Below are 10,941 nucleotides of genomic sequence, written 5' to 3'. Positions count from 1 at the left end.
TCATCTCTTCTTCTTCGTCGGCCATTTAAGTAGATTCTATGCGTTTCTTTAGAATTGTTTGTGGCGCAGCAAAAATATCGTTTTGCTTTTTACATTTTTTTAATTCTAGAACCCTGAAGAATGACAAAAAATTACTAAAAAAATAACAGAAATAATGAACATTATTAATCAGACAAGGAAGATATGGGAAGGTATGACCATATACAACATAAATATGAGGCTTATGTGGTTTTATTTGTAAACATATTGAAGTGAAAGACAGTTAAAATAGTGAAATTTGAAAAAAAAAAAAAAACTTGGTGGACAAGTATGGGATTCATTTGGTTCCCTGGACCTTTAGACACAAACAGACTACACTAGGTTTTTCTGTCTACACATATTCAAGTTACCCAAATGTGTCATAGGCTATTGTATTTTATGTAAAAACACAACAGATGGATTTCTAAGCATGCTTCAGACTTTAACAATAGCCTTCCCAAGTCCATCGCCCTTCAGCATCCTTATGAAGGCAGCTGGCATGTTCTCAAAGCCAACTGTGACCACTTCCTTCGCCTTCAGTTTGCCCTGCAGGAAAACAATTCAATGTGTCTACAAACCAGTTCTCTTTCTCATTCACAGGCTGGTGTTGTTATATGCTGTGTAATGGCAATTATCTAATGAAGGGTGTAACGATAGGTGTAACGATTATGTTCCGAATGATTCATTTCTAAAGCAGCTTACCTCTTTCATCCATTTAAGCATTCTCTTGATAGATTCTGCATCTTTGTGTTGCCAAGATCTCACCATAAAGCCTTCTATCTTCAGTTGCCGTGTAATTATTTCGTGGCGAGGATAAGGACCTGTGAGACAGAACAGATTCAATAGCTTAATGTTAGATTGCTTAGATTTTGCATATCCTATACTGTCCTCTAGTGGTTGTAAAGTGTAACAATTTAAAATATTTGTTTTTTCTCCAATATCTTCTAATATTAAAATGTGACTTTTTTCCCTTGAAGGGGCTCAGTAGAAATGAGACGTACACATCTGTGGTGTTGTGTCATTGTAATTGGCTATTGCACCGCAAACAGCGACCTCCTGGCTTCATGTTTTTGAGTGCTTCGGTAAAGAAGGGACCTCCCACCTAAAGAACATGAAGTAAAAGATTTGTTAACAAGTACCAGACTGTATTTTAGACAAAAATACACATATAAAGTCAATTACATTCTCAAAGTAGCAGTCGTATCCTTCAGGTGAAGCGTTCTTCAGCGCTTCCTCTAGTGAGGAGACAGTCTTGTAGTTGAAGGCCTGGTCAAAGCCCAGCTCTTTTAGGTATGCCACCTTGTCATCACCTCCTGCTGAACCCACAACCTTGCAGCCTTTGATCTTGCAGATTTGCCCCACCATCGCACCTACAGCACCTGCTGCTGCGCTCACCAGAATCGTCTCACCGGGCTGTATCTTACACACCTCTTCCAGACCATACAGAGCAGTTAAACTAGAGGATAAAAGAGACGGGATTTAGAAAACATAACAGAAAAAAAAAGAATTGCCACTGCCATCATTTATAGCAGTCGTGAACTCGTGATTACATTACCCAGGCATCCCCAAGGAACCAAGAGCCAGGGACATTGAAATATCACTGGGCCATTCGGATACTATCCGGGCCAAGATGGGCCCGGCTGGACCCTTCGCTTTTGTTAGTGTGTGTCCTCCATCCACAATTAGCAACCACGTTCATCCGTCAGGAAATGCTGGGTCCTTGCTCTTCACTACCCTGCCAGACATGAGTTAAGATATTTATTTAGTGATATGAAATGTTTTTGGTTAAGAACAGACCTGTTTCATCACGTAGATGCAACTTAACTTACTAATGCAATTGCATAAACATGTAAATTATTCTGTGTAAACTGTGTTTCTCTTTTGCTCAAGATGTTTTTCCACTCATTTAAGTGGAAGTGTCTTCATCAGTTGATGCAACTTAAACCACATTGATGAGTAGCTGAACCGCTTGAGCAACAGATTCAGTTGCCTAGACATTTTCTGATACCATATTCAAATTATTTAACAATCTATGACTACTTGGATAAGATTTATTTCCCTTTTCACCACTGAGCATGCTTTTTGTTTCTGTAAATGTTCTGCTAAGTAAAATGAATCTACAGCATAAAAATGTAAATAAAATGTAACAGTATTATACATTACAATATACATGTATAGGATCCACGTCTTTGCCTTAACCATGATTATATGTCAGAAGCTGCACAGGCAGAGCTCTTCAAACTGGAAGTTGTTCTGAGAGAGAACAGAGCTTGCTTTTATTGTAGTGATGACAATGAACACTTGCATAACAAAACATCTTTATTGACATAAATGACGTAGCAGATTCATATAACCTCTGTACTGATATTTATGGGTGAGGTACAGTATGTCTCACCTGCACAATTAATATTGTTTACCTTGGACTTTCAATATTTAAATTGTATTATCTGCATTAAATATTAATAACAAAACATTTGTCCTTAATGTTATAAACAATCTTCTAGGAGAGGAGGTTTCAGGTACCCTGGCACCACACATTGTGGATGTAATCAGGTCATAAAATGTGCAGGGCTAAGGATCCTCAATCCCAGGAGCTGTACAGTATGCAGGGTTTATCTGACATCCAGTGCAGATTTATTCTTAATGTTAAATGTTACAATTTTCAGGATTGTTGTGAATTTCATACAACAGACATTCAAATATTATGAATTTAAGTATTCACACCTGTCTTGTCTGGTTCGATTGAATCGAACTCAAGTTGCTGCGGATCTTTTGGGAGGGCGAGAATACAGCAATCACACCAAACAACTGTACCGAGACCCAGCTGAAGAGGTGGTCTCGGTCCGCTTCCAAACGAACTCTGGTACAGTTGAATGGATGAACCAATGAATGGATGACCTTAAGCACACGAGTGGTTTTGTTTACAATTTCTGGTTCACTTGCAAAAAGGGCAGTGTGAAAGTTAACCACACACAAAAAAAAAAAAAAAAAAAAAAAAAAAAAATACAATCAACATTGTATTTGGTCCGGACAAAAGCAAGTGAACTAGTAGACTTTCCTGGTGTGAATACACGCTGTGAGTGGTAAACTTGGACATTGTTAGTTTGTGGATGAAAATTTATTTTATTTTCTTATTTGTTGTTATTTGTAGTAATATCAGATACATTTTTAATGATTTTATTTTCTTATTTGTAGCAATATCAGAGAAAATTTTAATGATTTTCTTATTTGTTGCTATTTAGAAATAGAGGAATTTTTAATGCACAGTCAGGATGACTTTGAAATGACCTCATAACCATGACATTCAGGCCCGGCTCCAGAACCAAATCACTGAGGGTGCTTCTTCAATTAGTGAGGGTGCTGTAACTATATATATATATATATATATTGGCATCAGTTGCTATAGCGCAAAGAGCGCTCCGTTCATAATTCATCGCGATCTCACAAAGATACGTTATTATCAATAAAGTTCTCTACGCTGCACAACGGATCAACACATTGTTATAATGAGATGATTCGTGCTGAACACAATACCAGAACAAAAACTCCGGCGATTTCAGTGAATTCTAACTTAAACGCCTCTGATTAAAGAAATCAACAGATATGACCGTGATTGGCTACATTGCTCAACGCTGCAAAAACACATTGACATAGGCCTAGAAATCGATCTCCAGAGCGCAAACCATAACGCACTGGATAGTATACCAAATATTCAATAAAATGTCATTAATACAGCTTTAACTAAGATTGTTTTTGATTTCGTTTGAGGGTGCTTAGCACCATCTAGCACCCCCGTAGAACCGGGCCTGGGACATTGATTGCATGTCATTCTGTATAACAAAGCAGCGTGATCCTACCTAGAGGCCCAAATCAAAATCATTATTACATATACCACTAAAATGAAATGTGTTATTCTAAAATGTATTTGAATATATTCTTAATCAGTGTAACACAATGTAACAAAAAACACTACTACACATTTTGTCATGGATAAAATACGTAATTCTTTTCTTCGCCCCACACATAAGATGACCGTCTCTTCTTCATGAACATTCACTATGAACTACGATTCCTTCATAAATAGCCACAAGATGTCAGTGTTCAGACAGATATTTGTGTTGTGTCAATGTACATTACCACCAAACACCCAGTGCAGGTAGTAAAAATACCAAATTATTTTTACTTTCATTTTTAAGCTCATGCATTTATTTATCAAAATAACTTTCTTAGAAAACTTGTCTTTTTAGAAACCTCTACAAAGCGTCATTATTTGCCTGTCTGTATCCGTCTTACTTACTCTGACTAAAGGGCGTCTAAAGGCCGTTAATGATTTTTATGCTGTCGCTGTTGTTCATGTAGTTCTTCTAGTTCATGATGACTCAGCATATTCTGCTCAGTTTTTTTATGACAGAATTGACAAATTCTGAATAATGTTGAGCAACAGACTTAATAGGCCTATGCACGTTAATCTTTTGAGATCAAAATCTCCTTGCTGCTTCTAATATTAGAAAAAGTATCATTTTATTCCTGTTTTGTGCATATCTGTCCTAGAGAATGTTGCAAATGTGACACTCAATGTACAAAAACAGACTTATTATTTGTAAAACAAAATAAAGGACACAACATGAAAACATGATTATTAATGCAGTATCTATAACAAAAAGGGCAAGACTGTTGCTTCATGAACAAACCACTGAAACACTTGCCATTAGACTTTAACAATGGCTTTTCCGATATTTTCTCCCCGCAGCATCCCCATGAATGCAGCAGGCATGTTTTCAAAGCCAACAGTAACATGTTCTTTACACTTCAGCTTTCCCTGTAAACCATCAAATCAAGAGAATCAGCATCATTATCAATATATGATACTTAATGAGATGAAGTATAATTGTATTTAGTTAAAGCATTGTATAGTAACAACCAAACTAGCATTTTTCAAGGAAACCAAGCATTCTGAAGTACCTCTTGCATCCAGGTCAACATTCGCTTCAGTGACTCTTCATTTTTATGTTCCCACCTGCTTACCAAGAAACCTTCCATTTTCAACTGCTTAAAAATCATCTGAAGCTGTGGATAAGGACCTAAAAAAGACAAATACACATCATCACTGCTGCAAATGGACAAACGTCTACTTCAGCCCAATTCTTCATGTCTACTTTTATGTTTCATTAATGATGACTAAACAGTTTTTGTATTGTTTATACTAAGGTATTGATTCTATGGTGTAAAGGTCATTCAGAACACCCTCTACTGGTTAAAACGAGAATCACATGAGAGGTACTTTGCAAGTTGCTTTGGATAAAAGCGTCTGCTAAATGACTAAATATAAATGTAGGTTAACCAAACCTGTTTGTGGAGTGGTGTCGTTATATAGTGATATTCCTCCACATACAGCAATACGGCCAAATGCCTTCATCTGTGTAATAGCAACACTCGAAAAAGGGCCGCCCACCTGGAAACCAAACCAAATCTTTGAATAATTAAGATTGTCAAGTTGTCTTTTTTTAAATGTATTGTTAACTGAGCATTAGTTTCATAAATTATTAACCAACTAGTACCAGTAAATTCTTACATTCTCAAAGTAGCAGTCATATCCTTCAGGTGAAGCGTTCTTCAGCGCTTCCTCTAGTGAGGAGACAGTCTTGTAGTTGAAGGCCTGGTCAAAGCCCAGCTCTTTTAAGTATGCCACCTTGTCATCACCTCCTGCTGAACCCACAACCTTGCAACCTTTTAGTTTGGCAATTTGACCCGCTACAGAACCAACAGCCCCTGCGGCTGCATTCACCAGTAAGGTTTCTCCTGGTTTGATGGCACAGACCTCCTCCAAACCATAGAGTGCTGTCAACCTGTGGAGCACAGTTAATGTTATTTATTATATACTGATGTATCATTTTATCATATAATGTTTATGTGTGGTGCCTCAAATAAAAGAGGACCAAGTATATTTTGTAAATAAGCTGAAAAGGGAAATTTTTCACCCATTCAGACCATGAACGATAACTATAATAATATTAGCAGCCACACCATTGCACAATAAGATTCTGGTTGCAGTAATGTAATTTGCCATTTTAAATGCTCAAGTGTCTCAAAACTGGGTGGGTTCTGACTGGCTGTCAATGTTTTTATGGTTCATCAGCTGGGAAAAAATTGTCTAAGAGTGATTCCAATAAATTATTCATCCGTGTTGTTATCATTAAAGTTGTGGTGTGGACTTCCTAGTTCTCACAGGATTAGAATGATTATTAAAATTGTATACAGTAATTATCGTTATTGTTATCATCCGTGGTGTGAATGGGCATTTACGGTGTCTTATTCTTTTCTGCCTGAAAGTTTTCTTAAGTTTAAAGTAATAAATAAAGTTTAAAGTTAAAAGTAAGTAATGTTTATTACATGGTGTATTACATTTGTACCAGAAGCCATTTGTATTTGCAATTTGATTTTTATTAAGGACTCTTAATGTGTTGTACTACCTACAGATTTTATAAGTGGCTGAATTTACTATGAGGCATGTTGTATTGTTATCATTTATAAGTCGCTTGGGATAAAAGCGCCAGCTAAATGACTAAATGTAAATGACTAAATGTATTGGTGCGAGTTACAATTGTTACAATTATGTGGAAGTGTTTGTATTAATGTTTCTTTTTGTGATTAATTTTTTGATATGTGCAGTTATGTATATTTGTGAAGTCTGTGATGTGCTGCCTATGCCCTACTGCAATTTCCCCTTGCAGGATTAATAAAGTAGTAAACAAACAAAATTCTGTGGTGTTGGATGCTTCCTGTTTAAGCTATGCCTTCTTTTGTGAACAGTCATTAAGAATAACACAATCCATTTGCTATCAGCCAAAAACACTTCTGAGGAGATGTTTAAAAGCGATCCAAAACAAATCTCACAAAGCAGAGAACATGTGGGCAACAAATGTTTGTTGCGTAAAGCCATAAGTGACTTACAATACACACCTATTTTTCCCACGAACTCAAGCCATATCGACTCACAACATCTGTGATGATCTTTGATGTGCTTAAATTAAATATCAGAAAATGACTATATCACAGTCGATTAAGCGTTTGACCTACCTTCTAAAGCCATCTGGAAAAGAAACAATTGTGGGTATGAAAGAAGTAGTGAGTTTTACCCTGGCATGCCAATGGCTCCAAGGGCATGGGAGAGGGGGACACTCTGAGGCCAGGCATCCAAGACTTTGGTGATATCGCTCCCATCTGACACATTATGTGTTCTCCAACCACATTGACCAACCACATGACAGCCCACAGGAAATGAAGGATTATTACTTTGAATCACTCTATAGTCAAAATATAAGAAGATACTTTGATTTACAAATTATCTGATCATATTAAGTAGGTAAACAATACAAGCAGAAAAGTGGTTTATAAATAATCAAATCTATAATATATTTGGAGGAGAGGCATTGTCTCATTTAAAAAGGGCATAGTCTAAACACAAACATATGTTATTTAACTGGTCTTGTAAAATATTTGCAATCTTAAAGTATAAACATTCACTACTTTGAACCTTCTGCCAGTTCCTGATCTGTTTATTACACAATAACGGTCATTGACTGTTAATGCGTCACAGATGACCAAATTGTTGGAAACTTCGCATTTTGCTCTTATCAGAAAGTCATGGGTTCTCTCAAAATGTTGAGGAAAGAACCTGAACAGTTTAAAGTTAGTCAGTTGCAGCTGTTATGGGACAGAATGATTATTATTTCTCTTACTTGGCAACTTGAGTTCCGATCATCACATCTCCTGCTTGCATTCGGACACGGCTGTATGGTCTAGAAGAAATTAAATAAGATAAAAACTAGGAATAGCATATTTAGGGGAAAGTAGTAATGCATCGAATAATTCACAACAAACCAAACAAGGAATAATTTTCAAACATGCAGGATCAGTGTGACTTTATTTTATGTCAAAAGAACCTTAAATGAAGATGTTAGTGCACATGTTAATTAACATTACAGCTTTTGCACTCACCGCATGTAAGGGTCCACACTAAGGAACACTGCCTCTAGAAGAACCTCTGAAGAACAAGAATAAATGCCACTTGGTATGCAACAGAGCAAATATGGGAAAAATATGAAATCGGAGCATCGCAAACCTCCATCTTTGGGCTTAGAGAGCTGCTCTAGTTTCAGCTCAAAGTCGGTGTCTTTAGGAAAGCCCTCAAAGTGCTGCTTCAGAACCCAGGTTTTGGCTTGAACCATGACTCTTTTTGTTGAAAGCAACTGTAAAAATAAAAACAAAAATAATATTGCGTATATTTGTAAACACACGAATAGTATAAAGTTGTGTAGCCTTCAAAACCACAGACTATTCCACGAAACAGCTGATTTGCTCACAAATCACATCAGCAATAAAAAAGCAGCGGTCCAACAGTATGTAATATCCATAATAATTTAACACGAATATCCTAGTATACATACCCGTTAATGCTATACACACAAAGCTCTCTGTTTCTCTATTATACTTTCTGTTGCGCACACAGTAGAGAACTGTTTTAGGCCCGCCTACAATCTTAATCAGGTGACATTTTGTATCTATCTGATTGGCCGACCAGATTTGTCATTCATCTTCAGTGAAGACGCTTCTTAATGTCCTTTTTTCTTAAAGTCAATTTCTATATATTTTATATCGTTTTAAAATGTATTATAACATTATTTCATCTTCTAAGTAAAAAAAGAGGCCTTTGAAATAATGTATTTGTCGAGGAACCACCTAAATCACGTGACGACAGCAAGCGCGGGCGCATTGCGACTGCAGCAAACAGACACTCTCGCGGGTTCCGGTGTGAGAGGCGGGCGGCAACACTGGACTGTGACTGGAGCACTGATGGCAGGAAATGACGGTAGCTCTGGTAGTGATCCGGAAATGGAAGACGAATCGTGTAGCGGGAGTGCAGCAGGGAGTGAATGGTGGAAAGTAGTCAATCGGAAAAGAAAGAAAAACAATAGTCAAGGATCATTTACGGATAGTGGAAAGGAGGATCATGTGAGTAGGAAAAATATAGAGGAATACAAAGTAATGATGAAATTTGCAGAACCTGGTATGACGATAAACCCGATTAAACTGACCAAATCTCTGAACAAAGCGTTAGGAGATTAGTGCTCCACACTCCAGTCCAGTTGGTGGCGGTAAATGCACCAGAAGTTGGTTTGCCATCTGCCATAAAACGTTATTAGAAGAAGAAGACACTCTCGTGGGTTGATGCGCAACAAGCAACATTGATTGACTTCGTCGTGTTTGGAGTCTACGGCGGTTGACATAGGAGAGATGAGATAGTAATATCGAGGATGAGATTTGGACACACAAGATTAAATAGTACACTTTTTAAAATGGGTAAACATGATACGGGAAGGTGTGAATTTTGTGGACAAGAAGAAACAGTGGAACATGTTATATTGTACTGTCAGAAATATGAGACTGAAAGAAGGATGCTAATGCAAAATTTAGAAAAAATAAAAATGCAATTTATACCGAGATATATTTTACAAAATAATTCATGGAATGAATGCTATAGTTTTATTTTTCAGTTCCTTAAAATAACTAATTTGTGGGAGAGAATTAAAAAAAATAAAAAAATAAAAAATAAGAGGAAAAAGAAAAAAAAAAAATGTGGGAAGGAAGTCAATTTTTGATCCACACTCCATTCCAGTTGGTGGCGGAAATACACCATTTTGTTGTTTGTCAACCGCCAATAAAATTTCAAGAAGAAGAAGAAGCAAGCGCGGGCATTTCGGAAGTGGCTAGCGAGACAGACTGCAATACATCAAAAGGTTCTTCTGAACTTCTGTTTTTCAAGGTAGGGATATTTATGATACACTGCTTTGTGAAATATGTCAAATTCAGTTTTTTAAAAAGCAATGGTGGCAAATGTATTGTCGTTTGTACTTGGCTAACCAGTAAAGCAAGCTAATATAGCTAAATGTAAACGTTTAACAAGTAACGTTACGTTAACGTTAGCTCGTTTTTAACGGCTCTTGAAATTCAAAATACATTGTTGTTCATCTGTCGTACTGACGGTAAAGTTAAGGCCACTTTGACTTTAGCTGTCTTTGAGGTATTGGTCATGACTTGAGTCTGTCTTGAAACTTCTGACTGCTGATCGGTTTCACACAGTCCATTTTTTCTTTTTTGAAAACAATTATATTTTGAATATCTCAGTATTTACGTGTGTTTTGCTATAGTTAGTACGTTGTTCACAGATGTTTTGTGACGACTGCTTTTTCCAAACCTGTTGGCTGTCTTTCACGGATCATATGAGGCTAAATAACCACAACGAAGTAATAGCTGTTTATCTGTAATCAATCACTTCAAACTGTAGCAGACGAATGTGGGTTTACTTGGCTATACTGTGTCAAAATTGTACCCAACTGAAAGTATCTAGCTAAGAACATACACAAGTAAAAGTAAAAATAAGTATACCTTTTTCTTAGCTTTTTAAATTGACTGATGAAACTTAGATGAACAAACAGAGCAAAGCAACCTGTTTATTTGTAACCTATAATAATCTGTTTAACGTTACCTGAAATTGTTCAACTTTGAATTCAGCCACAGCTAATTATAGTTGTTTGGTCTTCGAATATAGCTTATACAGGCCATTACAGGTGTTGTGAGACCATACAAATACCCAATTTCAATAGTACATGTTTGGTTTTGAGTGTAAAAAATGTTTAAATTCTAAAAATAAAAACGATGTTTATGTAAAGTTATTTATTATTAGCCTTAGAAACAACAGAATTCCTCATTTGGATAGGTAGCTAAATGAATGTGAGTGTGTATGTTCAGTTATGGGTCAGTCTGTAAGATTATATTTAGAGTGGTTTCTGAAGGATGTGACAAACTTGAATGGTAGTGTGTAGGGCTGGGCGATATAGCTAAAAAATGTATCAACGATATAAT

The 10,941-nt window shown here is 36.5% G+C and overlaps 2 protein-coding genes and 1 pseudogene across 3 annotated transcripts in view; 1 reads left to right on the top strand and 2 right to left on the bottom strand.

Annotated features, from left to right (window-relative positions):
* Positions 1-223: 223 nt before the first annotated feature.
* Positions 224-1,764, bottom strand: LOC107691979 (prostaglandin reductase 1-like; annotated as a pseudogene).
* Positions 1,765-4,002: 2,238 nt separating this feature from the next.
* Positions 4,003-8,552, bottom strand: ptgr1.1 (prostaglandin reductase 1, tandem duplicate 1). 2 transcript variants are annotated; one of them, XM_016490781.1, is made up of 9 exons: positions 8,466-8,552; positions 8,141-8,267; positions 8,017-8,062; positions 7,758-7,817; positions 7,155-7,322; positions 5,591-5,864; positions 5,365-5,470; positions 4,981-5,099; positions 4,003-4,837 (listed from the first exon to the last, which is right to left on the bottom strand). In XM_016490781.1, the coding sequence occupies exons 2-9, from the start codon at positions 8,244-8,246 to the stop codon at positions 4,727-4,729; spliced, it is 990 nt and encodes a 329-aa protein (XP_016346267.1). In that variant the 5' UTR covers positions 8,247-8,267; positions 8,466-8,552; the 3' UTR covers positions 4,003-4,726. The 2 variants fall into 2 exon arrangements, with proteins under 2 accessions (XP_016346267.1, XP_016346266.1); XM_016490780.1 differs by having other exon boundaries at positions 8,017-8,267.
* A 278-nt stretch (positions 8,553-8,830) lies between these two features.
* Positions 8,831-10,941, top strand: part of LOC107691928 (HAUS augmin-like complex subunit 3) — a 16,874-nt gene continuing 14,763 nt past the window's right edge. The window contains exons 1-2 of the mRNA XM_016490776.1: positions 8,831-9,030; positions 9,695-9,841. The gene's annotated coding sequence lies outside the window, so the exon portion shown is untranslated. The remainder of the gene's footprint in view (positions 9,031-9,694; positions 9,842-10,941) is intronic.

This window comes from Sinocyclocheilus anshuiensis, unplaced genomic scaffold, assembly GCF_001515605.1.
Source record: "Sinocyclocheilus anshuiensis isolate Anshui unplaced genomic scaffold, SAMN03320099.WGS_v1.1 scaffold426, whole genome shotgun sequence".
Classification (NCBI taxonomy): Eukaryota; Metazoa; Chordata; class Actinopteri; order Cypriniformes; family Cyprinidae; genus Sinocyclocheilus; species Sinocyclocheilus anshuiensis.
This window is presented reverse-complemented; position numbering and strand designations above follow the sequence as displayed.